Raw genomic sequence first — 25,378 nt, 5'->3', positions numbered from 1 at the left:
CCAGCCCTATTTCTTTCTTTCTTTCTTTTTATTTTTTATTTTTTGGTGGTACTGGAGATGGAACCCTTCTACCTCCAGGTTACACTCCCAGATCTATTTTTTATATTTTATTTGGAAACAGGGTCTCTTAAGCCAGCGAGGCTGGCTTTGAACCTGTGCGATCCCCCTGTCTCTGCCTCCCAAGTACTGGACTGGGATTACAAGCGTGCACCACCACTAGAAAATCGTAGTTTAAATTGTGTCATTTTATAGATGGGCATGATGAGACCCTGTCTCAAAATAAAGAATAAAAAATAGGGCTGGGGTGTAGCTTGGAGGTAGAATGGCCCTGGGTTCCATCCCCAGTACCACATGAAATAAAATAAATAAAAATGTATCATTTTTAGTTGGGCCTGGTGGCAAATGGTTGCAATCCCAGCATTTGGGAGGCTGAGGCAGGAGGATCGCGATTTGCGGATAGCCTCAGCTACTGCTTAGTGCTTAATGAGGCCCTTTGCGACTCAGTGAGGCCCCATTTCAAAATAAAGAATAAAAGCCAGGCATGGTGGCGCACGCTTGTAATCCTAGCGCTTGGGAGGCTGAGACAGGAGGATCGTGCAGGTTCCAAGCCAGCCTCAGCTATGTATATTGAGGCTCTCAGCAACTTAGTGAGACCCGGTTTCCAAATAAAATATAAAATAGGTCTGAGAGTATAGCCTGGAGGTAGAAAGCCCCTGGGTTCCACCCCCAGTACCACGAAAAATAAAGAAAATAAAAAAATAAAGAATAAATAAAAATAGGGCTAAGGATATAGCTTGGAGATAGAATGTCCCTGAATTCAATCCCCATTACTGCAAAAAAAAAAAAAGTATTATTTAATGCCAGAGGTGGTGGCACATACCTGTATCTCAGTACTTGGGAGGCTGAGACAGGAGGATCTCAGGTTCAAAGCCAGCTTCACCAGTTTAGTGAGGCTCTCAGCAACTTAGTGAGACCCTGTTTCTAAATAAAATATAAAATTGGTCTGGGGGGTGTAGCCTGGAGATAGAAGGCCCTTGGGTTTCGTCCCCAGTACCACAAAAAAAGTATCATTTAAATATAGATGTGGTAGTATATGCCTGTAATCCCAGTACTTGGGAGGCTGAGACAGGAGGATCGCAGGTTTGAGGCCAGCCTAAGCAATTTAGCAAGATCCCAATTCAAAATAAAAACTTTGAATAAGTGGCTGGGGTAGAGTTCATTGGTAGAACGCCCCTGGGTTCACTCCCCTGTACCCTCCTCAAAGATAAAAGTAAATGATTCCTGCAAGACACTTTGGCACGTGTCTGTAATCCTAGCTACTCAGGAGGTTGAGGCAGGGGTTACACGTTTGAGACTAGCCTAGGCAACTTAGCAAGACCTCATTTTTAAATAAAATTAAAAGGGCTGGGAATATAGTTCAGTGGAGGTTATGAGTTCAATCCCTAGTACCACAAAAATATAATTCCCATCAAAAGGGCTTTGAGAAAAAGTACCTGGTTTGGGGGAGTGTGTAACAGGTGCCTCTACCAAGGCAGAGGGTCAGGGAAGATTTAGCAGAGTAAGCAGGGTCAGACTAAGATTTGAAAGATGGGGAAGGACTAAGTAGGCCAGAGAGTGAGGCGTGGTGCACGGGGGAAGATACCAGTTAAAGGGCACAGTGTGCAAAGGCCCTGTGGCATGAGAGAGCGTGGTACATTCAGAAACTGAAAGTCATCCTGAGAACCTGGGGGCACATGCCCTTCAGCTGGCGCAGACTTGGCAGGCCCTGATAAGGCTCTGCGAGGGAGGCTGGCTCTGGTGACCGCATGTAAATAGAAGATGCATTCTCGCAAGATAATAGGTTTGTAAAGGATGTTTACTTGGTTTGGTGGTTTGGCGTTCCCGGCTGGGCTGGGAACCTGTTTGAGGACCTTGTATCCATCGCTCCTCTCCCCCGAGGCAAGAGAGAGGCCCTCTCTGCGTGCTTGTAGGTTCTGGTGTCCACAGGGTAGAGCGCCCAGAATTCGTATCCGACTGGCCTCCACATCTCGCCAAGCTGACCAACCCCTGACGCCGAGCTGGGCTAGGCTCAGCTGCAGCGAAGACACCAGCACTTGGGCCCTGGGCAGAGGGGAGTAGAGGGCCCACCCGCTGGGATGGGGGGCTAGCCCGCCTCTTCCGCCGCCCTCTCAGCCCCACAAGTCAGGTCACTTCTGTTCTCGTCGGGTCTTCTCCATTGGGGGAAGTAAACCAAACACAACAGCAAATAAAATTAAGGACACGACGGTGGAGATGAATACGCCGATCACTATCAGGCCCCCCAGGTCCCAGGGGTTCTGCCAGAACTCATCGTTCCAGATGTTCTTCAGGGCCGCCATCGGGTCTGTGGAACTGCAAGAAGGCACGGCGGCCTTAGTACAGGAGGCCTGGGGCGCGTCCACGTGCTGCGGCCCCAGCCTCGGCCAACGGCTGGCCATCTCCGTGGTCTGTGGCTCCGAGGCCCAGAGGCGGCCTGGGGTTTCCTCCTCTCCAGAGAGCCCTACGTTCTTCCTCTGCGTCTCCGCTTCTCTCCTGACTGCCCCGGTGTGCCAGGACATTCCTTCTATCCCTAGGGCCTACTCAGCGAGAATCTGGAAAGCACTTCTTTAAAGACTGTTTTTTCTGCCTCAGTTGCTAAACATTTGGGAGGCGCTTTATTTTATTTTATTTTGCTTGCAGTACTGGGGATGGAACCCAGGGGCATTCTGCCTCTGAGCCACACCCCCAGCCTGATTTTTATTCCTTTATTTTGAAACAGGGTCTCACTGAGTTACAGAGGGCTTCCTAAGTTCCTGTGACTGGCCACGAACCCGTGACCCTCCTGTCTCAGCCTCCCAGGTACTGGGATTACAAGCGTGTGTCATCACGCCTGGCTGGGGGTGGGGGGCGTTTTGAGCGATCCATAGAGGAGCCCAAACAGGTACAGTGGCGTAATTCCAGTGGCTCGGGGGAGCTGAGGGCAGGAGGAGCACGAGACAGGACTTGAAGCACAGCCTGAGCAGCGTAAGAGCGGCCGGGGTCTCGCAGATGTCCCCGGAGTCCCCTGCAAACGGGAAGCCTATCTTCTGTAAGTGAGCTGGGGTCGGAGGGCTGTGCGCCGGGCCAGTGGACAGAGTAGAGGGGAAGAGGGAAGGAGGCCTTACCTGGTGTCGCGGCTCACAGTCGCGTGTCCTCCAAGGACGGATCTTGTCCTTTGGGATCCCGGGTTCAAGAGGCTGCCTGGTGTCCAGAGCCGCACCCTGCCTCAAAGAAATTGGGAGGAAGAGGTGTCAGCATGGCTCAGCGGCCCTACCTGGACCTCGTTACTGCCACCAGAGTGTACGCCGATGGTGGGCACTGGGAAGGCGGGGCCGGTTGCCTGGCAACCACATCTTCTGCCCCTCTGCTCCCCTGGGCCGCTCTTTTGTGATGTCATGTGGGGCACTCAGGGCACATGTTAAGGAGTCCTCCTTGAGAGAAGTCCAACTGAGGCTGGCTGGGGGAAGAGACTGAGTCCAGGGCCTGAGCCCCAGGCCGCCCACCCACTTTACCTGTGCACAGCTGGGGCCCGGCTCCCAGTCCAGATGGGCTGTGGATGGAGGGTCCTGCCCAGAGCTCAGGAAGCCCGGGGCTGTGGCTGCCGCCCAGCATCACTCCTGCGGTGCAGGTGAATGATTAACCGCAGCTCCGGCTGGCACCTCCAGGAACAGGTTTCTGGGTGAAGGGTTTGTCTGTGTTGAGGCCTAACTTATCGCCGGTGCCCGCCTGCGTCTCAGCCATGCCTCGGCTGCTCGTGTGGCTGCTGCCACTGGTGCGATAGAGAGCCAGGAAGAAAGAAGAAAATATGTGCCCTGTGTGAGAAATCCAGTGGCCACCATTGACACCTTTTTTTATTTTTATTTTTTTTTTTGTGGTATTGAGGATTGAGCCCAGGGGCATTCTACCTCTGAGCTATACCCTCAGCCCATTTAACTTATTTATTTTGAAATAGAGTCTTGTGCCAGGCATGATGGCACACGCCTGTGATCCCAGTACTTGGGAGGCTGAGACAGGAGGATCACTAGTTTGAGGACAGCCTCAGCAAGTAGTGAGACTTTCATCAACCTAGTGAGACCCTGTTTCAAAATAAAAATTTAAAAGTAGGGTTAGAACCAGGTGTGACGGTGGACACTTGTAATCCCAGTATTTGGGAGGCTGAGACAGGAGGATCATGGTTTGCAAACAGCCTTGGCTACTTAGTGAGGCCTTTGCAACTCAGTGAGACCCTGTTTCAAAATAAAGAATTAAAAACAGGACTGGGGGTGTAACTTAGAGGTAGAATCCCCTGGGTTCCATCCCCAATACTGAAAAATAAAAGATAAATAAAATAGGGTTGGGGGTGTAGCTAGAAGGTAAAATGCCCCTGAGTTCAGTACCCAGCACCAGACACACACACACACACACACACACACACACACACACACACACACACACACACACACACACGATCCTGCTAAGTTGTTGAGGCTGCCTCAAACCTGTGATCCTCCCTGACTCAGCCTCCAAGTACTAGGATTACAGGGGCCTGCGCCACCGTGCCTGGTCCATTGATTCCTTTACAAGCTAGGGTGTGCAGACCTGCTGTGGCCAGGAACTGTACTAGGCGCTGTGTGCCATCATCATGAGATGAGAGGTGGGCCTTGCCCTCTGAAAGCTTTTAGTCCACAGGCCCTCAACCCTGCTTGTTACAGTCACCTGGGAGCTCTTAGAAAGGCCCCACCTCACCTGGGCATGGTGGCGCACGCTTGTGATTTCAGTTCTTGGGAGGCGAGACAAGAGGATCGCAGGTTTGCAGCCAGCGTCAGCTACTTGAGTGAGGCTCTCAGCAACTTAGCAAGACCCTGTTTCCAAATAAAATATAAAATAGGTCTGGGAGCATAGCCCAGAGGTAGAAAGCCCGTGGGTTCCATCCCCAATACCACAAAAAAAAAAAGAAAAAAAAAAAGAGGATTGCAGGTTTGCAGTCAGTGTCAGCTACTGAGTGAGGCCCTCCGTGACTTCATGAGACCCTGTTTCAAAAATAAAGACTAAAAAATCGGGCTGGGAGTGTAGCTTGGAGATAGAATGTCCCTGGGTCCCATCCCCAGTACTGCAGAAAAAGAAAGGCCCCAGCCCAGTCACTGTGTGCCCGTCTCTAGCACGCCAGGGCCCGGTGTCGGAAGTCGCCAGGTGTGGCCCTGTGGTGGCAGATGACGATTTAGTTCAGTAAAGCGCTCTTGCCTGTCGGGAGCTGAACTCCCTGCTCGCCTGATGCTTTCCATTTCCTCGTGCAAAACTTGCCGACTCGGTCCTGGCACGCCCGGTGCCTCTCCATCCCTTTGGTCAGGCTTATCAAGAGTCAGTTGTTTGTCCTCAGACAGCTTTGTGGCAGTTGCACTTGTTATTATAATTACATAATTGAGTGTAGCAGCTCCTAAACAAGGGAAGCAGCAATGATGGCAGCGATTTAGGAGGAGAAGTTCCAATTTTACAGATGAGGAACAGGCGCAGAGAGGTTAAGTACCTAACTTAAGGTTGTGCAGCTAAGAAGTAATGGGTTACAGTTCTTATCTTTTTTTTTTTTTTTTTTTTTGGCGGTACTGGGGATGGAACCCAGGGGCATTCTACCTCTGAGCTATACCTCTAGCCCTATTTTTTATTCTATATTTTGAAACAGAGTCTCACTAAATTGCAGAGAGCCTCACTAAGTAGCTGAGGCTGTCTGCAAACCACAATCCTCCTGTCTCAGCCTCCCAGTGCTGGAATTACAAGCGTGCACCACCACGCCCGGCTCAGTTTTTATCTTTTGGAACTGGAGATGGAACCCAGGGGCATTCTACCTCGGAGCTACACTCCCAGCCCTATTTGTGTGTGTGTGTGTGTGTGTGTGTGTGTGTGTGTGTGTGTGTGTGTGTTACTGGGGATCAAATCCAGGGCACTGTACCTCTGAGTTACACCCCAGCCCTAAATTTTTTAGTCTTTTTCTTTTTTCTTTTTTTAACGGATGGCTAGAACTTGGGTTTATATAACATCTTTTTTTTTTTTTTTTTTTTTTTTTTTTGGTGGTACTGGGGTTCTTGGAAGCCCTTCTACCTCCGGGCTACACTCCCAGACCTATTTTTACATTTTTATTTGGAAACAGGGTCTCCTAAGCCAGCGCGCGCGGCTGGCTTCGAACCTGCGCGATGCTCCTGTCTCTGCCTCACAAGTGTGGGAATTACAAGCGTGTGCCACCACGCCCGGCGTATATAACATCTTTATTTATTACTTTTTTATGGTCCTGAAGATGGAACCCAGGAGCCTCTACCTCCAGGCTACGCCCCCGACCTATTTTATACTTTATTTGGAAACAGGGTCTCACTAAGTTGCTGAGAGCCTCACTAAATAGCTGAGACTGGCTTCGAACCTGTGCGATCCTCCTGTCTTAGCCTCCCAAGTGCTGGGATTACAAGTGTGTGCCACCATACACAGCTCTGAGTAGATTCTTCTGGGAGAAAATGATATGTAAGTTGAGACTTGAAGACTCTGTGGTATGGCATAAGCCCAAGGAGAAGGAGGAAGCGATTTATAAGGATGAGGACAATTGTCCTCAGTTATGACCTGAAATTTGTATTCCCGAGTATATTACTCATTGGTGCCATTGTGAAGAATTTTTGTGTGTGTGTGGTGCTGGGGATTGAATCCAGGGGCATTCTACCTCCAAGCTACACCCCCAGCCTGATTTTTTTTGTCTTTATTTTGAAACAGGGTCTCACTAAATTGCAGAGAACCTCACTAAGTAGCTGAGGCTGACCGCGAACTCAGATCCTCTTGTCTCAGCCTCCCGATGCTGGGATTACAAGCATGTGCCACCATGCCCGGCTCCATTATGAAGATGTTTATTATGCATAACTTTAGAATGTTAATATTTAGCTGGGTGTGGTAGCACATGCCTGTGATTCCAGTACTTGGGAGGCTGAGACAGGAAGATCACAGGTTTGAGGACAAGTAGAGAGACTACTTTCTTGTCCAGCAGTAGCGAGACTCATCAAGCAGTGAGACTCTCATCAACCGAGTGAGGCCCTGTTTCAAAATAAATATGAAAATTATAGGGAGTGTAGCTCGAAGGCAGAATGCCCCTGGGTTCCATCCCCAGTACCACAAAAAATAAATAAGTAAACAAATAAATAACAAAATGTTAATATGTGAGCAAACAGATTTCGGCGAAAACTCTTCCGTGCTCTGGCAAGTCTGGCTAATGGGCTTCTTGTCTCGGTGGCTTTATCAGTTTGTAATACATGGCCGGCAAAGCACCTGGGTCTTCAGTGGGGAGCGGAGCCCTTTTGAGGAAGCGAGAGCAGACGCTGGTGGAGAGAGGCCGCAGTGGGCAGGCGAGGAGCCGGTGAGATCCCCGGTGAGATCCCCGGGAGCCCGCTGAGCCGCTGTGCAGGCCCCGCTGTGGCCTGGTCCCGGGTGCGGGGCAGTCAGGCGGACATGCTCCCGGTCTGAAGCAGCCTGGTGGCTCCCAGGTCTGCAGCGTCTCCCTGTTTGCTGTTTCACGGTGGGGCCATAGCTGCCTCCTCTCCAAGCCCGTCTTCCCCAGGGAAGACCCTTGGTTAGAGCTCCACATGCCAGGCTGCTGTTGGGCAAGAGCGACCTTGTTCAGCAGAGCAGGATCGGCGCCTGCGCGGGCTGGGCCCTGCAGCAGTTGTGGGCGCAGTGTGCTCCGTTTGCAGTGGGGTGGGGAGGCACCTAGCAGTTATGTCTGCCTGGCATGGAACAGGAAGGCGCGGGTGGACAGGCCAGTCGCCGCCTGTGCCCACGCGATTCATGGCACCTGCCTCTCACCAGCTGGACTGGGAACCCGAATCTCTTCCAGCAGTCTCCACCTCAGCCACCCTCCAGGAGGGCCATTCTTGGTGTTGATGAAACCTCGCTTAAGGAAGGCTCGGCCAGGAGCTTGGGCTGCTTCCAGGCCCCTTCAGCCAGTGGTTCAGGGAGTGCAAAGTGCAGGCTCTCCTGGCCTGCCGTCAGCTCTGGTGTTTCTCCTGCCACCTCTTTGGGCCCCATCCACACGTGGAGGCCTGTGTGGGTATTTGGGGTGTAGGGTTGGTTGATGGAGGATCCTGAAATCAAAGCCTTATCTGTCTTGTACCCGGAAGGCCTTGGAGCTCTGGGTGTGGTAAGCAGGGCCTCTGGAGCCAGACAGTCTAGATCCAGAGACTGGCTTGGCCCTGTTCCAGCTGGTTGAACGTGGACACCCAGTGTCGCTAAGGCTCAATTTCCCCGCCTCTAAATGGGCTAACAATGGTTGTGATGACACACGACCTTATCCGCCTCGCAGTGCTTAGACACCTGGGCACGTACAGGCCCTCTGCGAAGTTCAGTTGTCACGATCACTATCCTTGTTATTATTACGGCTCCAAATCCCAGTCTTTGGATGGGCTGAGGATGGGTGGATTCTTAGGTTTCTTGACTCTTGTATGGAAAGGCTTCCTCCCTGACTCCTCAACCCAAACCTGCCCATGAGTCCATGGCCCCAGGAGGTGGAACCAACCAGTAAGAGCTTTTCCTGCCCTGCCTGCAGCGTGATGCCCAACCGGAGGTGGCAGGGGTGCTGTCCCCTTCCATGACCTGTTTTCTGGGCGGGCAGGGCTCTGCTCCCAGGCAGCCGCAAGAAACAGACCCCGCTGTGGCCCTGGAGAGCGAGGGGTGGTGCCATGGGTGCCTCTTTTCCCCATTTCTGGGTTTGTAGATCTACTTCTGGGAGAGATTAGGGAGGAAGGGAGGGTTGCATTTCAGCAGGACTATTCTTTAAAACGAGTCCACCATGCCAGGCAAGTGTGCACGCCTGCAATCCCAGTACTGAGACAAGAGGGTCCCAGTTTTAAGACCAGCCTAAGGAATTAGTGAGACCCTGTTTCAACATAATAAAATGAGCTGAGGGAGGAGCCCAGAGGTAGGAAGCACCTGGGTTCAATCCCCAGTACCAAAAAATAAGAGTCTACCATACTCTGGGTGGGTCCCTCTTTTAGGGATCGTGATGACAGTTCATAGTTGTGGCATTCTCAGGAGAGCGAGGCCCAGGAAGCAGGTGTCAGGATTAGCCCGTGTCACCAGGAAGGAAAGACGGCTGGGGAGGTTGAGTCACATAGCTGGCGAGTGGCAGGTGAGAATGTGAGCCGACATCAGCACAAGTGGGGGAAGGGCCGAGGGGTCAGGGTGCGGGTTATAGTCCGCACTAGGGGTCTGAGCCCTCTTCTCTGGCTCCAGACATTTGGAAAGGTCCAGCGGCCTGAGCCTGCTGCTGTGTGGTGTTGAGCAGAAGTTACAGGCGGTGGAAAATGTTAAGTGGCATTTCTGGGCCTGGCACCTGCCTTGGGGCAAACAGCCCTGCCCTCAGCAGATGGACATCCAGCAGCCCGTGCTTGTTAGCAGCTCACGCGTGACAGGAATGTTGCTGCCGCCTCTGCCGGCTCCCTGGCTCTGCCGTCTGCGGGGCCTCCTCCCTGTATGATTCTCCAGCTTTCATGGGCACAGGGAGAGCACCGGCCTGGGAAGAACAGGCCTGGAGTTCCAGCGCCGCCCTCCTGATGCACAGAGCCCAGCCTCAGAAAACACATAACTAAAAAGCTTTTACTTGGAAATAAACAGGCAAATACTGGGCTAGAATACTGATGTGGGATCCAGTAGCTATTGCACAAAGTCCCTCTGATTGGCTTGCTCCTCTTTGGCATGGATCAACAGAACCCCAGGGTTTGGGCTGTTCCCCATCAAAGTATGGGGACCATGATGTCCTCATTTTCTAAAACAGTTCAGGTCAATAGAGAAGCGGGTGGTTTACTCAGTCTTTGAAAGTCGACTCCTCGGCACCCGGTGTCCACTGGCAGATAGTTCCGTGCCTGTACCAGCCCTTGTTTCCTTGATAAGGCCCCAGGTTTCCGTGTCCCAGCACGGCCTGGGCAGGGCCAGAGCTGGGGCCAGGGAGCCTCATCTGGAAGGATCAGTGCTGCAGCGCCAGGCCGACCACCCATGTCATGGCCCCGACAGTCTCCGCTCCGGCTTCTCCTCGGGTGTCTCACCGCCATCCTTCATGGGGGGGTCATGGGCCGCACCTGGGCCTTCCTGCCTCTCCGTTCAGGGCAGCAGCAGTGGGCGCAGCAGCAGCTGCAGGCTATCAGCAGTAGCAGCAGAACAGTGGCTGTGGGGTAGGAGAGCCGGGGCCTTAGAAGCTGGGGAGGGAAGGACGCCCGCTGTCCTTCCCCCGGGTCTGGCTGAGTGGTCAGAAAGACCTGAGATTCTGATGGGGTATGTTGGTGACCCTGCAGCCCCAGGCTCTGACCTCCCTGCTGTCTCCTCCGCAGCCCAAGCTAGTCTCTTCATCCCTGGGTTGACGCCTGGCAGTGCCACTGAGCCTGGTTCCCAGTACTGCCCAGCAGTGCCATCACAGGATGTGGCTTCCCCTGGGGACAGCTCCATCATCTGAGAGACACCCGCCACCCCCACCAGCCCCCAGCTAGCACCATGGTCTGGTGTCTCGAGATGCCAGGAAAAGCCACAGGGCTCCGAGGAGAGCCGAGGGCCCCCACTTGCCTGTGAACAGGACAATGATGGAGAAGGCCACCAGCTCCACGGGCTCGGCCTGGGGCAGCCCTTGCAGCTTCAGCAGCAACCTCTTGCCCACGGAGCGCATCTCCTCCACGAAGTCGGGGGCTGCCATGCTGCGCCAGCTCCCACCGGGCTCCTGTGGGCTGTGCCGAGGCAGAGAGAGGGCCTGGAGTCCCCACGGGCTGGCTGCGCCCTGTGAGGCAGCACCAGCGAGCCACCCTCTCCCACTGCGGCCGGCAGAACGAGTTTGTCAGGTCTTCCCCTGGTCCCCTGTTGGCGCGTGAGGGAGGCAGGTTGTTGGTGGGGCCTACGCGGTGGCAGCCCTCACCCCACCTGGCCGGCACTGTCCAGGACAGGGGAGCTGGGGACGGGAGTAACACTGGCAGCCCGCTTGGGGGCCGTCAGCAGAGGCCAGTGTTCATGAAGGTTTCTGACCAGAAGGTGAAGTGACTTTCCTGTCACATTCCTTTGTCTTGAGACACCACCGCCAGGTTTGGCCAGGATAGCTCCGCTGGCACAGCTCCTCGCCAGCCCTGGGCCACCGGGGCCTTCGGTGGCTCCCTGGATGCCTTCGGGTTCCCACCCCAGCGTTTGCCAGGCTCACATGTGGGCCAGAGGATTGGGCTCATGGGGGCCCTGGCTGGGTCAGCTGTCAGTGAAAGGATGGAAGGGGTGGTGCTCGCTTGGGGGCTACATGAGAGTCCCCCGGGGTCGCCTCCCTCTCTCCCAGCCCGGTTCCTTTATTCACACATTGTTCTCTGTGAGGGGCGGTGCTTTTGCTGGGGGGGGCTTCCCTTCCTGTCTAGATGGTATCAGCTTCCTTTTGGTTCAGATCTATTCCTCTGGCCTGACCAGGACAGGGCTTCTCCTTCCCACCCCCACCCTAGAGAGCCTCTTTCTGTGCAGGGTGCCCCAGAGCCCCTGGGGCAATTCTGGGCCCAGCCCGCGAGTTGGGCCTGCCGTGCATCGGGGCTTCCTTCCTCTTCCACCTCCTCTGTGGGCACAAGGGAGCCAGGTCTTTAGAGAGAGGGGCCAGGACGCCTTGTGCCAGCCCGGCCTGAACCAGTTCACCCAGGCAGTTGCTTTATTCCTGAGGGCGGGGGTGGAGAGCAGGTGGCCAGGGGCTCGTGCCAGACCTTCAGCTGTAGTGATTGCCACCTTGTTTCTGGTTTCAACCAGACAGGCCATGCCCTCTGCCTGGCTCTCCCCACGATGGCTGCAGTGTGCAGGGCTGGTCACGCCTGGCGCTGCCGCCGGGCTCACAGGCTTGGAACAGCCTTGCCAGCCTCTTACCCCAGCCCTCTACCCCGCACCTGGCTTGTTGCCCTCCTTGCCGGCTGTCGCTGCCTGAGCACCTCTGAGGGTGAGCACCCTGCCAGCTAAGGCAGCGCACCCCATCGCGGAAGGCTGGGCCCCTGCCGCCTCCAGCAAGTCCCCTGTCCCCTGCACAGCCCTTCGGGAGCTGGTGTGCACCTCTGAATTCCCCTTTCATGGGGTAACTCTAGTTTCTTTAGCTGCTCCTCATGCACCCGTGTTTCAGTCATTTTGCTTCCCTCCCTCTTTTGACAGGGTTAAGTCCCTCCATCTCCACATTGACACAGATGAGATGCCTTCTCTCCAGCTGCTGGGGCACCACTGTCCAGCCACATGTAGTGAACAGCAGGAGCCCCCGCGGGCTTTGGGAAGGCCCTCTAGCTCTAGGTGGGGCCTGGCCAGGGCCGCCTTTCAGGAGCGTCATGGTCCTTCGTTCCGGGATGTCTCCTGCGTGTCTGGAAGGAAGGTGGCACACGCACAGGGCAGTTGTCGCCCAGTGACAGTGGGCGGCAGGCAGGGGAGGGCTCCCTGGGAAAGCAGGTATCTCCACCCCCCTCCCGGTTTCCCTCCTGCTTCACCCCAGGGTTAGCACAATTCTCCAGAGGAGATTAAACCCCAGTTCTCACAGTACAAAGGCACAGGCGCCTGGGATGTCAGGCTGTGGCATACCAGGCTGTGTGTGTGTGTGTGTGTGTGTGTGTGTGTGTGTGTGTGTGTGTGTGTTGAACCCAGGGGCATTCCACCTTCAAGCTACACCACTAGCCCTGTTTTCTTTTTGTTTTGAAATGGTCTCACTAGGTTGATGAAAGTCTCAGTACTTGCTGAGGCTGTCCTCAAACCTGCTTGTCCTCCTGTCTCAGCCTCCCAAATACTGGGATTACAAGCTTGCGCCACCGTGCCTGGCTATACCAGGCTTTTTTTAGAACCATATGTGGTACCAAAGAGCTGGCTTGAGCATAGGACAGACCATCCCCCCGGTCAGACAAAATGGGACCTCCGTCTGTGCCATGCCCACCCCCAGGTTTTGGGGTCCCGGCCTTGGAATGGATTGCACGTGGTTCAGGAGCAGGGCTGATTTTCTCTGTCCCTCCTCCATCTGTACTTGGTCTGGCTTTTTCAGCCTGGTTGGCACCGTGCCCACATTGCCTAATGCAGTCCAGTGGAGACACTCCTTAAAAGAGGAAACGGGCAGGCAGCGGTGGGCGGCCAGAGCTCCCCCACTTATACGCCACACCCAGAGGCCCGAGGGGAGGCGAGAGATGCCTGCTTGTGAGCAAAACTGTGTGGGGAGGGGGGAGATGCCTGCTTGTGAGCAAAACCGTGCAGACCCTGGGTCAGTGTGAGAATCGGGATTCCCAGAAGAGGGTGGCTGAGACAACCTGCCCTGCAGGGAAGGCTGGATTTGTTGATCAGAGCTTTGGCTACAAATGTAGAGATCTCCGGGTCTTGTGAAGTCTGAACGCTGCAGACTTCTATGGGGCCCGGGTCCCACTCTGGGAAGAGACCAGTCCACCCAGCAGTGGGCCACCCACGTGGACCGTAGGTAGCTTTGCACCCGGGGCTTCCCTAGGCAGCTGACTGGGAGCTGCATTAGCCAGCCAGACTTGGCCAGCCTTGCCCAGCCCTGGGGCCTAACCCAGGGTGCCCGCTGGCTCCCGTCTGCACTGGGCACTGAGGTGGGGCTGCTGGGCCTGGTTATTTTGCCCACAAAGAGTTGCAAAGCCTTTGCTGTGCAGTTGACGTCTTGTTACTTCAAGCTTAGGCCTGTGGCCACATAGAACAGCCCGTGGGGGGAGCTGAGGGGTCTTGTTCTCCAAATACGAAGGAGGCGCATTCCACTGGGTCCCCAGGCGTCTCCAGTGGGCTATTTAAAGCGAGGCCAAAAGAGTGCCTGACGCCTGGGGCCCGATATAACCAGCCACCGTCAGGTGACCTGTGGTATGTGCCCCGGCCCTTGATTTGAAGGGCGCTGCACATGTTCCCTGCCATGGCCGGGGGAGAGTGGAACTCCAGCCCCCACCCCCGTACCCCTTTAGCCTTTCACGTTTGGGGGAGGAAGCAGGAAAGCCAAGTGGGGTTACTGATAATTCTGCATCTTCCTGGTTTTTCTATCTCAGGTTCACCAGACTCCTTCCCAAGCTCCTTTGTGCCTGAGAACTAGGGGGACTAGGGTCCCTTCTACCCCCGTGCGTGGTAATGCTGTGTTTGGAGCCTTCTTGGGGTCCTCAGAGGTCCCCGAGAACAGCTCATGGTATTGTAGCTTCTGCTGGTGCCAGGAGGGGAGACAGCCCTGGCTGCCACTGGCCCTCCTGCTGCCTCCCCAGAGCCTGGTGGGTGCGCTTCCTGACTGGGGCGCAGCCAGGGGAGAGGGAAGCCAGCAGGAGAGAGAAGGGGGCCCACAGAGCTGGAGGGACTGGGCAGCATTTCCCTGAGCGGCGTCTCCTGCCCAGAGCGGGCGGCGTCCTGCAGGCCACACAGCTGCCACCACACCAAGGCTTCCCTGCTTCCTCCTCGCAGAGCTGATAGTCCAGCTCTAGGTGTGGCGTGGAAGAGCAGGCGGGTGTGTTTGTGCCTGATAAGCACATGGCCCCGAAGGCTCCTTGCTCGGCCCTGTGGCTTGGTAACAGAGGGTTTCAGCCACCCTCGGCCTGCGTGGCATTGTCTTGTTTGAGAAGCAGCTTGGATGAGGCATGACTAACAGCATGGGAGATGTGGGGTCCGGAGGCCTGGCCAGCAGGGCCCGATGCCCACCGTGCCAGCATTTGAACGGCCCTCTCGGCCTGGCTCCAACTTGAATAGAAAGCAGGTGTGTGAGCCCCGGGGTGGGGGGGTGCGTGCCGCCCCCGCCCTGCAGATCTCCAGGGCAGGACTTCCAGCTTCTCATCCCTTCTCTGTCCCAGCTCAGAGACTGTGGAGGGACCCCGTCCAGCTCTGGACGCAAGACACCTGCCCACCCAGGGTGCTAGTGCATGCCACTGGCGCACTGCTGTGCCCCTCCCTCCCTCTGCCACAAGCTCCCCCACCACAGCAGCTGCCCAGCCACCAGCCCAACCCCGACCTCTACCAGGCCATTTCCACTTTTCTCTGGTAGTTGTTTTTCTTACTAGATACCACTTTGTTTGCTTTGGGAAGAACATTTGACAGTGGGGCATGGGTAGGGGGACTGTCACCCTGCTGTGAGGACAGGGAGGCAGGAGGGGTAGGCGGCCTCTGCTCATGAGGCCCTGCCCAGCAGGATTGTGGTCTGTACTGCTGAAATCACAGAAAATCGGTCTCCAGGTCAGCATCACAGCAGGACAGCCAACAGCCGAATGCCAGGGGTCCCTGCCAGCCCCGTCCCTTCGTCACTATCTCCCCACCAGCCCTGGGAGATTATTATTTATTTATTTATTCTACTTTTTGTGGTACTGGGGATGGAATCCAGGGGCTTTCTACCTCTAGGCTACACTCTCCGACCTATTTTTATATTTTATTAGAAACAGGGTCTCACTAAGTTGCTGAGAGCCTCACTAAGTAGCTGAGGACGGCTTCGAACCTGTACGATCCTCCTGTCTCAGCCTCCCAAGTGCGGGGATTACAAGCGTGCGCCACCACGCCCGGCTCCAGCCCTGGGTTTAGAATCAGGTGTGCATGGCCCTGGTTCTGTGCTCAGAACTCATTGCCAGAGGGAGCTCTGGAGGCTCCTGGGATCTAAATGGGCCAGAGATCCCTCCCTGGACCAAGCCCTGAGCTGAGAATCCGCCAACAAGTAGCCAAGCCTCCAGAGACGATGGCAGCTGCTGTTCCCGTCCAGGACACAGGTGGGCAGAGTTGCTCTCCTGCTGCCCATAGTGGGCGCGGTGAGCTGACTGCAAACCCTGCCCTGGAGAACTCAGAGACAAGGGAGGACTCGGCCTAATCCTGGGACTGCAGAGGCTCAGCGGCATGCGGTGTTGGCTGGACAGCCAAATCTCCCTCTAAGCCCACTGAATAGAAAAGGCTTAAACTGACTTGCAGAGTAAGCAGGCCCCAGCCCCTCTGCCACACAGCAAGCAGCGGGGCAGCCCTGGGGGCAGAGCCCCAGCTGCCCCAGAACAGGGTCCCACAGGGAAGGAGAGCTTAGGTGTGCCGGGGGTGAGGGAGTGGCCAGGCGCGTGCTCCCAGGCCATCTCTTCCCTGGCCATGGCAAATGATGGCCCTCGCTCTTGGGGAAGGAGACCATGTCTGCTTCCTTCCCGTCCTGCCCCCCTCATCTGTGGCTGGTGCCACTCACCTGGGAGTGCAGGTGTTAGGGAGCCCAGGAAGGATGCCCCACAGCAGAGCCTCTGTGTGTTTCCTCTCGGGCCCTGGGCCAGCACCTCGTGTTTCCTTCCGTCGCGGCCACCGCTCCCCTGGGCACCTCTCGGCACCAGCTCCTGGCTGCTGACAGCCGGCTGCTGTCCCAGCCTCAGCTTTCTTGTTGTTGGTCGTCCTGGAGATGCAAGTGTCAAATTACGGTCGCCAGGGGGAGCCAGAGGGAGCCCTGGCTGGAGCTTGTTGGATAACTTTGTACCCAGTACCCTTCTCTGCTGGGGAAGTCGGTGTGGGCCCGATCCCTCTCCTCTTCCTCCTCCCCACCGGCTGTGGGCCTGGCTGTGGGCTGGGCCGAGCTGATGACTGAGGTGTAGGCTCTGGTTCTGAGTGGAGAGGACCCCAGGAGGCTATCCTGAGGCTGTGGAGGAAGAGGGTGGAGCTGCTTGCCCAGCCCTTAGGCTCCCCACTACCGCTCTCAGAAATAGCTTTGGCCTCTGTCCCTGACCACCCCGACCTGTCCCCAGGCCACTCCCGGGCTAGTCTTTCCTTCTGGCTTCTCCCAGGAAAGAGAGTACATAGCGGGGAGCTCCTGGGCCTAGGCAGGCGAGCAGCTTTGCAGGCAGTGCCCTGGGGAGGCCTTCTGCCACGCAGCATCTCGCGACATCTTTGGGCATCCTGAATGTCCCGAGAATGGCTGGCTTGCCCTACGAGGGGCCTCAAGCTCTCTGAGAGGAAGGACACCACTGGCTTCATTCCGCTCAGTGATCTCCACACTCCTGGCCTGGCTGTCAGGGAGGGGCTCAGTGGCTGGGCCCCCTGACATTTGGCTGGTCGTGCCACCCAGCCAACCAGGCTGCGGAGAGACACTGACCCCAGCCCACGGTCAATGGAGCTCTTTGAGTCTGAGCACAAAACCCCAGTGAGTCAGGCTTGGGGGGCAGGGAGGACGCCAGCCGTGTGGCCACACTACTTGGATGCCAGAGCCTCCCAGAAGCCGGACAGGCGGCCACTGTACTGCTCAAGCGGAGGCAACATCTGTCCGGATTATCCGGCACTAGCAGGAGCCGGGGGGGAGCGCGCCCTCTGGTGGCCATGGCTGCGGTCTGCTGCTGCCCTTGTCCTGCTTCACCGCTTCACCGGCTCTTGGCTAGGAGACCAGCCCCTGCTGCGTTAGGGTCTGGGTTGCAGTCAGCTTTTGTTCCTCACCTGCTCTTTGGGGTTGAAGCCCATGCTCACTTTGCAAAGGACTCTGGTCAGGGCTGTTGACTCCACCTATTCTTGTCCCTGGGATGGGCGCTGCAGGCAGCCCTACCTCTGCTCCAGCCTCTCCTCCCAGGCTCCCCTGCCTATGCCACACTCCTGGTGGCAGAGGACTATTTGTAACCACCCTCCACAGCCATGGCCTCTCCCAGGCCTCTGCACCTGCTTGGGGGTTGATGGGGCCTCATCCTGGGGATCCAAGAAGAAAGACTTTCTTCTAGACGGGGCTGCTGTCTGCCCTGGCTTGGGCAGAGGCTGGTCACTCCACGGGGCCTGTGATATTGAGGCCGCAGAAGGTGAGAGGGAGACGGTCTGCTTGGCTGAGTGTGCTCACCCGTGTGCATGGTGCCAACTCGCAGAGCCGCCTGCTTAACTGCTGTCTCCCGGGGGGTTAGGCCATGTGCAGACAACGAGTGGGGACAGAAGCCATCAGGGCCCAGAGAGCTAAGCGACAACCGGAAGCTGGGCCTGGTGGTCCACACCTGTAATCCCAGTACTTGGGTGGTTGAGACAGGAAGAGCAGAGGTTCCAGGCCAGCCTCGGCAACTTAACGTGATCCTCAGCGACCTGTGCTGGTGTCTAGCTTGGAGGTAGACAGGCACAGCAGAGTGCTAAGGCTGAGGCAGGGTGCTCTCCTGCTATGGTCTCCCTCTCCCCGCCCAGAACAGAATTGGGAATAATAATATTGTGTTATAATACTCTTTTGAGAACACCCTTGTAGTCTTCACATGGCTCATGAGGCCAGCACCCTCTTGCACCATTTTATAGGTAAAATTGCGTTGGTTGCAAAGGTGAAATATTTCACCCATAGACAGGGCCTTGTTCACCAGAGCCTGAACTCTCCCAGAGCACCCCACTTCCAGAGGACAGAGGGAGGAGAGGGGCTCAAAGGAATGGCCAGATAGAAGGGGGTTCGCATCCTAGCTCCAGGGCGCCTCGCGTGCCACGTGACCTTGGGAAAGCTCCTTTGCCTCACTCCCCCGCTGCACAGCAGGCACAATCAGATGCCTCTGGAGGCCCCTGCAGAGCGAGGTGTGAGCTGCTGTGCACGGTGCCAGATCGACGCCCATCCAGCGATCAGGGTTGGTGGATAACCGCTGGCTGCCTGGACCCTCCCCTCTTCTGCACTCCTGTTCCAGGTGCCGCCACGCTGCCATTGCCAAGTACTTCGGGGATGCACCGCCCACCTGCACCAAAGGCTGTGACCGCTGCCAGAACCCTGCTGCTGTGCAGAGACAGCTGGATGCCTTAGAGCGCAGCAGCAGCTGGAGCAAGACCTGCATCAGGCCCTCCCAGGGGAATGGCTTCGACCCCGAGCTGTATGAAGGAGGCCGCAGGGGATACGGGGGCTTCAGCAGGTGAGAGCCACGGAGCCAGAGGCCCCGAATCCCCTGCAGATAGTCTGTCCTCCTGCTGCTAAGGCCAGACAGGAGGTGGCACGGTGCTGTTGTCCACCCTCTCGCCCCATGGGCCTTGCTGGGACCAGGACCTCAGCGTTGCCCCAAGCCACCAGGGCGTCACAGACGTTGCCATCCCACCAGCGGCTGCTCACACCCAGCCTGTGCGCTAGGTACGACGAAGGTTCTGGAGGCAGCGGCGACGAAGGTAGAGATGAGGCACAGAAGCGAGAATGGAATCTCTTCTATCAGAAGCAGATGAGCCTGCGCAAGGTGAGGGGGTCAGGGGCTCGTCGGGCTCCCAGGTGGCCCTGCCTGCACCTTCTCAGACCCTTCCCCGGCACTGGGTGGGAACTGTCCTACAGCAGGGCAGAGTGCCTCAAGGCCCTTCATGCCATCTTCCAGGGCAAAGACCCGAAGATAGAAGAATTCGTACCCCCAGGTTGGTGCAGAGGCATTCCCGGGGGCTTGCGGGCAGGGCCAGGGTGTGGGCCGTGGAAGCCGCGTGGGGACTTGAGCTCCTGAGAGTAGGAGATCAAGGGAAGGACCACGCTGCTTCTCCCAGACGAGGACTGTCCCCTGAAAGAGGCGTCTAGCAGAAAGATCCCCCGGCTCACTGTGAAGGTATGACAGGGCAGCTCCTCGCCTGCCCCAGGGCTCTCCCCACGCCCACCGACCCACTGCCCTCTCCTCGCAGGCTCGCGAGCACTGCCTGAGGCTGCTGGAGGAGGCGCTGAGCAGTAACCGCCAGGCCGCAGGTTCCACTGATGAGTGAGTGTCCCCAGATCCCTGGAGCTGGCGGCCAGGGCCAGCGCCCAGGCCAACAATGGCTCTTGGCTTGCTGCTTAGGGGAGACTGCAGGATCCCTGGTCCTTTCTTGGTCAGTCCCCCTCCACCTGGTCTCTGCAGCCCCACTGGGGGACAGGCAGACCTAGAGCCGGGCGAGGCAGCGCACTTGTAATCCCAGTACTTGGGAGGCTGAGACAGGAGGATCACAGGTTCGCAACCAGCCTCAGCTACTTAGTGAGGCCCTCTGCAACTTAGCAAGACACTGTTTCAAAATAAAGAATAAAAGATAGGGCAGGGGATATAGCTTAGAGGTAGAATGCCCCTGGGTTCCATCCCCAGTACCTCAAAAAAAAAGGGGGGTAAGCCATGGGGCGCTCAGCGTGCAGGGGAGAATCCCTATGCCCATCCCCACCCCGCCCTGAAGCCATCCACAGTCCCCGGGAAGAATCCAACGGGAGGTCCACAGAGAGAGGGCTCAGCACCTGTCTCCTTGTGCTCATTCCTACCCAGAGTGGACCCCCAGCCCACGGCTGTGCAGCTGGAATATGAGATGTTCCGAAATGCCAAGGTGGCCAACCTGTACAAGGCCAGCGTGCTGAAGAAGGTAGGCCGCAGGCAGGGCAGGACAGAAAACGAAAGGCAGCCCTCCAGCCCCAGAAGCCCGTTCTCCTTGGCCGGCCGGCCCTGTGAGGACTGCACTTTACCCCGTGTCCAGTTCCTTCTGCCCTGAGGAAGAGGAGGGCCTGGGCTGGGACTGTCAGGAGGAGCTCGCGGGTGCCAGGGCCTCCCTGCCTGTCCCTGCCCAGGTAGCTGAGATCCACAGAGCCTCCAAGGATGGGCAGTTCTATGGCGTGGGAGGAGGCACCGCGAGCTGCAGCACCCAGGCCGAGCCCCCAGCACCCGACGAGTATGACATCCCGCCAGCCTCCCACGTGTACTCGGTGAGTGGCGTCCTAACGTCCACCCGAGACCCAGGACCAGGGAAGGCCCACCACTCTTGGCCTTCTCCTGGGGTCACGGCCCTGGCCCTAGGGAGCTGGGAGGCCCTCTGCTCTTCCAGCTGCACCTCTGCCAGCTGCAGCCTGCGCTCCCTCGGCTGAGCCCTGGTGACGTCCTGCCAGCTCACTCTTCCCACGCTCACTAGCACAGCCACAGCTGGAAGGTTCAGACGTGGGACCTGAACCTTCCCTCCTCCTCTTCACAGCTCAAAACCAAGCGGGTGGGAGCTGGCTTCCCCAAAGGCTCCTGCCAATTCCAGAAGGCCTCAGAGCTGATGGAGAAGTCCAAGGCACAGAAGCAAGCACCCCAGGCCGTGCAGGGAGGCGAGCGAGAGTCCCCCAGCCAGCTCTGTGGCCTTCAAGACAAGGACAGGAGCGAGCCCCTCCCTGGGCCCAAAGGAGAGGCCCCTGGAGGTCACGCTCATTGTGGGATACCCTCCCCTGAGAAGAAGGCAAAGGGCTCCTCCAGGGGCCATTCTGCTGCCAAGGTGCGGGCCATCAGGAAACAGCAGCTCCTAGCCGCTGCGGCCCACAAGGATTCCCAGGACATCTCCCGCTTCTTCCACCAAAGGGCAGGGAGCCCACCTCCGCTCACCTCAGCCCCGCAGGAAGAAGGTGCCAGCCCTTCCTGCGGAGGGTTGCAGGAACCCCCGATGGCCCCAGAGAAGTGCACAGAGGAGAAAGCCCAGGGACGCTTGGCTGCCCCTTCTCAGACTGAGGAGGGCCCCAGGGCGGGGCCAAGGTAAGGGCATAGGTATTCCTGGGATCCCTCAGAATCGAGTGGTACGCCCCATTTGCTAACTGGGCCTCAGGCATGTCCCCAGATGGGCTCTGTGGGGCTGAGGGCCAGCAATGAGCTCTGATGCTGCTACTCCCTCTGGCCAGTGCCTGCCCACTCAGAGACCAGGGGCCCCCCGAAGCCCAGCCCAGCCCCTCAAAGGAGCCACCGACAGGCAAGCGGCCCAGATCCCTGCAGGTATGGCCAACGATGAGGCTGTAGGGGAAGGGAAGGGGCCTGGGGACGGCTCAGTGGCTTCACTGTGGCCAGGGCCTCACGGGAAATCACTTCTACACCCCAGAGCAGACGGATGAGCTGGAGGGCAACAGGTGCTGAGGCCTGGTCTTCCAGAAGGAGGGGCCGGGGCCAGGGAAAGGGTGCCCAGCACTGACCTCCCCCTCCAACTGTGGCCCTGCCCAGGAGAACCCAGGGAGCCCCGCTCAGAAGAGGCCTCGCCCCCCAGCCAAGCCCTGCATCGCAGCAGAGGTCGAGGGCAGCACCACAGCCACTGAACTGGGCTCCTTGAGACCTGCCACCCAAGACCCCTGCCAGCTCATAGCCCCTGGCATCTCCCTGAAGGAGGCTGCGGATGTTGTGGTCAGATACCTGACCCCCTTCTACAAGGAGGGCAAGTTTGCCTCCAAGGTAGGGCGACCTGATGAGCGCTGCCTCCCCAGGCCTGGGGTACTTGGATGCGAGGGGGCAGGGAGTGCGCCCCAGAATGAAGTGGGCAGAGCAGGCTAGGCCCAGGCCAAGGGCAGCCCCTGCCCTCCTGGGCCCACCTTCCTGGCCGCAGCTGTGGTTGGCTCCTGCCTCTGCCATCTCTTCCTCTGCCCTCTAGGAGTTGTTTAAAGGCTTCGCCCGACACCTCTCACACTTCCTCACTCAGAACACCTCTCCGGGAAGGAGTGGTGAGTGCCAGCACAGCCAGGGCTGGGAGGCCGGGTGGGGGCTGTAGGCAGGAGCCTGGCCCTTACCTCCTCACGGCCCCACCCCAAATCTGCAGTGAAGGAAGAGGCCCAGAGCCTCATCAAGGAGTTTTTCCACGGCCACACCCGCTGCGAGAGTGAAGCCGACTGGCACAGCTTGTGTGGCCCACAGATGTGACCCGCTGCTGGCTGGCAGGGCCGGCATTCTCCCTCTACCCCGCCATGGACCCGCCTCGGCTCACCCAGAAGTGGGCAGCTGGGCAGTCCTGCTGGAGCCGGGGCACCATCTTGCTCAGGATCCTTTCCCCCTCCAATCGTGCCTCACTTTGAGAGGGCTTCTGACACCCCTGAGGCTGCTCGGAGGCCAGAGGCCAGCCCCTCTCTGCTTGCGAAGCCTGGGCCTCTCAGCCTCCCTGCCTCTCCTGGCCTCCTGGTTGGGTGTGCTGGGCCGGATCCCAAGGGTAGAAGGTGCTGGGTGGTATGACTGCTGGGCAAGCCCTCCCTCCCCTCAAGATGCCAGCCCCCAGCCTTGCACAAGCTGACGAGCTTGGGAAGTGGGTGGCAGCTGGCCTCGGCTCTGCTCAGCTCCTGGTCAGGAAGGGCAGGCCCGCCCGAGGTGTTTACAAGAAGAATAAAGTCCTGTTTGCACGGCGCTGGCACATGCGCACACAGCCCCTTTCTCTCAGGAGTTTTATTTCCTCAGCAGCCGCTTCTCCCAGGCCGGGGCTCCTGCTGGCACTGAGCCTAGGTGGGCATCTCCCTGGGCTGGGCCATGTTAGATGCCCAAGCCGAGTTCCTGTAGCCCCCTCTCTGGCCCAAGGCCGCTCGTTCCCAGTTGAAGTCACTGGCAGCCCCTGCCCCCTGGGCCGGCCGGGCCTTGCTGTGGCAGGTTCCAGAGCAGAGCTGTGCAGTGAAGTGCAAGCCAGAATAACCCGCCGGCACCAGGGCGCTGTCCAGACGAGAGCCAGGCAGGGAGAGGCCGCACCTCCTCTCCGCCCTCAGTGGAGGCCGGGCCACTGAGCAGATGTTCTGCCATCCCGCAGGAAGATGATGGTGTGCTGCAGCTCCTGGGCCTGCAGGGGCAGGGACACGTGAGCGCAGGGCTCCCCGCCCGCCTCTGCGCCCTCCCACTCCGCCGGCCTGGGCTGACAGTGCCCACCTCACCTCCCAGGGCACGAGCAGCCCTGGCCACTCACCTGGGGCAGCTCCATCCAGATGGTGTGGGGGGTGTCAGCAGAGCCATAGTTGAGCTCCAGGCCGGGGGGGCCCTGCTCCTGCAGCGGGCTCAGCAGGTGAAGCTGCTGCAGGTCCTTCAGGGCTATGGAGCAGCAGGGTTTCTGGGGGCAGAGGCAGCACAGTGGGCTCTTGTGGGGTGGGAGGCCGCCCACGGTGGGTGAGCAACGGCCTGAGGGTCCCAGCCAGCCTCGGGGCAGGAGCTCTGCCCACCTGGGCACTGGGGTCCATGAGGACGAGGTGCCGGCGGTTGAGCCCCAGGAGGGCAGGTCCAGGGAGGGCCAGCGTGCTCACTCGCAGCACCACGTAGACGGTGTAACCAAAGAGGGGCAGCTGCCTGGTGGCCTCTGGAGGCAGAGAGTGAGGGTTCTGACTGCAGGACTCTAGGCTTCCCCTCTTTGCCCCCGGGGCAGGCAGATATAGACCCCTCCCCACCTCTGCCCTCCTAGGCCTCCTCCCTAGCAGCGCCCCTGCCCCTGGCATTGGACCCACCAATGAAGCTGATCTGCGCTTCCTGCGGACTGTACATGCGCAGCTGCCTCAGCTCCTGGTCCATCAGACTCTTTATGGTGGCCATATTCACCTGCCACTGGAGCGGCTTCGGGATGTAAGCCAGCAGGTCTTGCCTAGGTGCACAGCTGAGTCAGGGAGGCCCAGGCCGCGCCCGCTTGGTGCAGGGTTGGGCAGGTGCCAAGTAACTGAGCTGCTACATGGATCCCTAGGTAAGACCAGGGATCCACAGTAGGAATGGGGTGCGAGCCCTGTCCTGGAGGAGCTGGGATGGGGCAGAGAAGACGGTGCCCACCGCTCCAGGCTGGCCTGCTTAGGACCAGGAAGGACAGCGGCGTGGCCTTGGCAGAAGTGGTGGGGCGGTGGTTGGAAGACAGGCCCATGGCGGGAGTGTGGGACTGTGCACACGTACTCTGAGGGGGGCCCTCTGCTGTCCCTGCCGAGGTGCTGGAGGGCGGCCAGCCGGGCCAGCTGAGCATCTTGCTGGGCGCTGGCCATCAGCTTGCCCTGGAGGTAGTCCCGCAGCACCTGAGAGGGAGGGTTGTGAGGGCGGCCGTGCCGCAAAGCCCTTGAGCCCTGTCCAGTTGCCACAGAACAATGTCCTGCTGGGAAGGGGGGCCCGGGGACCCCGCCCTCCAGCCCAGCAGCCCAGGGTGGGGCTTGACCTGGCCGTAGTGGGTGCCAGTGTAGGTGGGATGGTCAAAGTGCAGCGGGGTCTCCCAGCCAAGCCGGCGGCTGTGAAGGCTCATGTCCTGGCCCACCACCACGCTGTTGATGTACTCGTGGGGCCACAGGGGCCGGACCAGCTCACCTGCAAGGGGAGCCCAGGCCAGCGCTGCCCACAGCCTGCCCTGGCCCCAGCACAGAACCCGCCTTCCCGAGGCAGGGGAGTGGCAGGAGGCCGCCTCCCAGCCCTAGCCCCTTTGCTCTCTGGCAGTGCCTCACCTTCCCCCTTGATGAGGAAGAGGGCAAATTCCTGCACCTCCTGGGGGTCCGAGATGCCCATCTGCCCACACAGCTCCTCCAGCACTTCTCCTGCCACCTGGGCAGGGCGACAGGGCCGTGGTGAGGGGAGGGATGGAGGGCCCCGCGCCGAGGCCGGGCCTTTCCCTCCGCCAGCCCCGCTCACCGAGAACGTGTGGACGTTGGTCCTGTAGTCCATGCCCCCCGGCAGGTGGATCAGAAGCTGGCGGACTGCTTGCCCTTTCTGTCAAGGCGGGTTACCAGGTCAGTGACCAGCGGTCAGAGGTCGGCTCTCCCACGGACACTGTCCCCCACCCTCGGGGAGTCCCAGAG

At 58.3% G+C, this 25,378-nt stretch overlaps 3 protein-coding genes across 3 annotated transcripts in view; 1 reads left to right on the top strand and 2 right to left on the bottom strand.

The window, feature by feature from the left end:
- RECQL5 (RecQ like helicase 5) overlaps positions 1 to 22,517 on the top strand; it is a gene marked incomplete at both ends in the record, with an annotated part of 36,905 nt that extends 14,388 nt beyond the window's left edge. The window contains 12 exons of the mRNA XM_080714129.1: positions 18,588 to 18,806; positions 19,019 to 19,118; positions 19,251 to 19,287; positions 19,411 to 19,469; positions 19,543 to 19,616; positions 20,145 to 20,238; positions 20,441 to 20,575; positions 20,839 to 21,374; positions 21,518 to 21,608; positions 21,831 to 22,055; positions 22,252 to 22,321; positions 22,417 to 22,517. Of these exons, the coding sequence (XP_080570255.1) occupies positions 18,588 to 18,806; positions 19,019 to 19,118; positions 19,251 to 19,287; positions 19,411 to 19,469; positions 19,543 to 19,616; positions 20,145 to 20,238; positions 20,441 to 20,575; positions 20,839 to 21,374; positions 21,518 to 21,608; positions 21,831 to 22,055; positions 22,252 to 22,321; positions 22,417 to 22,517 (1,741 nt within the window). The remainder of the gene's footprint in view (positions 1 to 18,587; positions 18,807 to 19,018; positions 19,119 to 19,250; positions 19,288 to 19,410; positions 19,470 to 19,542; positions 19,617 to 20,144; positions 20,239 to 20,440; positions 20,576 to 20,838; positions 21,375 to 21,517; positions 21,609 to 21,830; positions 22,056 to 22,251; positions 22,322 to 22,416) is intronic.
- On the bottom strand, positions 10,086 to 10,714 carry SMIM5 (small integral membrane protein 5; the record flags this gene model as incomplete). The annotated part of the gene is made up of 2 exons (XM_080712426.1): positions 10,086 to 10,195; positions 10,588 to 10,714. The coding sequence occupies 2 exons, from the start codon at positions 10,712 to 10,714 to the stop codon at positions 10,086 to 10,088; spliced, it is 237 nt and encodes a 78-aa protein (XP_080568552.1).
- Positions 22,518 to 23,337: 820 nt separating the features above from the next.
- The window catches only part of MYO15B (myosin XVB), a gene marked incomplete at both ends in the record, with an annotated part of 38,358 nt that continues 36,317 nt past the window's right edge, over positions 23,338 to 25,378 (bottom strand). Inside the window, 8 exons of the mRNA XM_080714128.1 lie at positions 23,338 to 23,412; positions 23,536 to 23,676; positions 23,786 to 23,919; positions 24,065 to 24,198; positions 24,495 to 24,610; positions 24,748 to 24,893; positions 25,028 to 25,124; positions 25,212 to 25,289. Coding sequence (XP_080570254.1) covers positions 23,338 to 23,412; positions 23,536 to 23,676; positions 23,786 to 23,919; positions 24,065 to 24,198; positions 24,495 to 24,610; positions 24,748 to 24,893; positions 25,028 to 25,124; positions 25,212 to 25,289 — 921 coding nt within the window. The remainder of the gene's footprint in view (positions 23,413 to 23,535; positions 23,677 to 23,785; positions 23,920 to 24,064; positions 24,199 to 24,494; positions 24,611 to 24,747; positions 24,894 to 25,027; positions 25,125 to 25,211; positions 25,290 to 25,378) is intronic.

Source organism: Muscardinus avellanarius, assembly GCF_963383645.1.
Source record: "Muscardinus avellanarius genome assembly, chromosome: 16".
NCBI classification, from domain to species: Eukaryota; Metazoa; Chordata; class Mammalia; order Rodentia; family Gliridae; genus Muscardinus; species Muscardinus avellanarius.
Note: the sequence above shows the minus strand (reverse complement) of the source record. Positions and strands in the feature narration are given on the sequence as shown.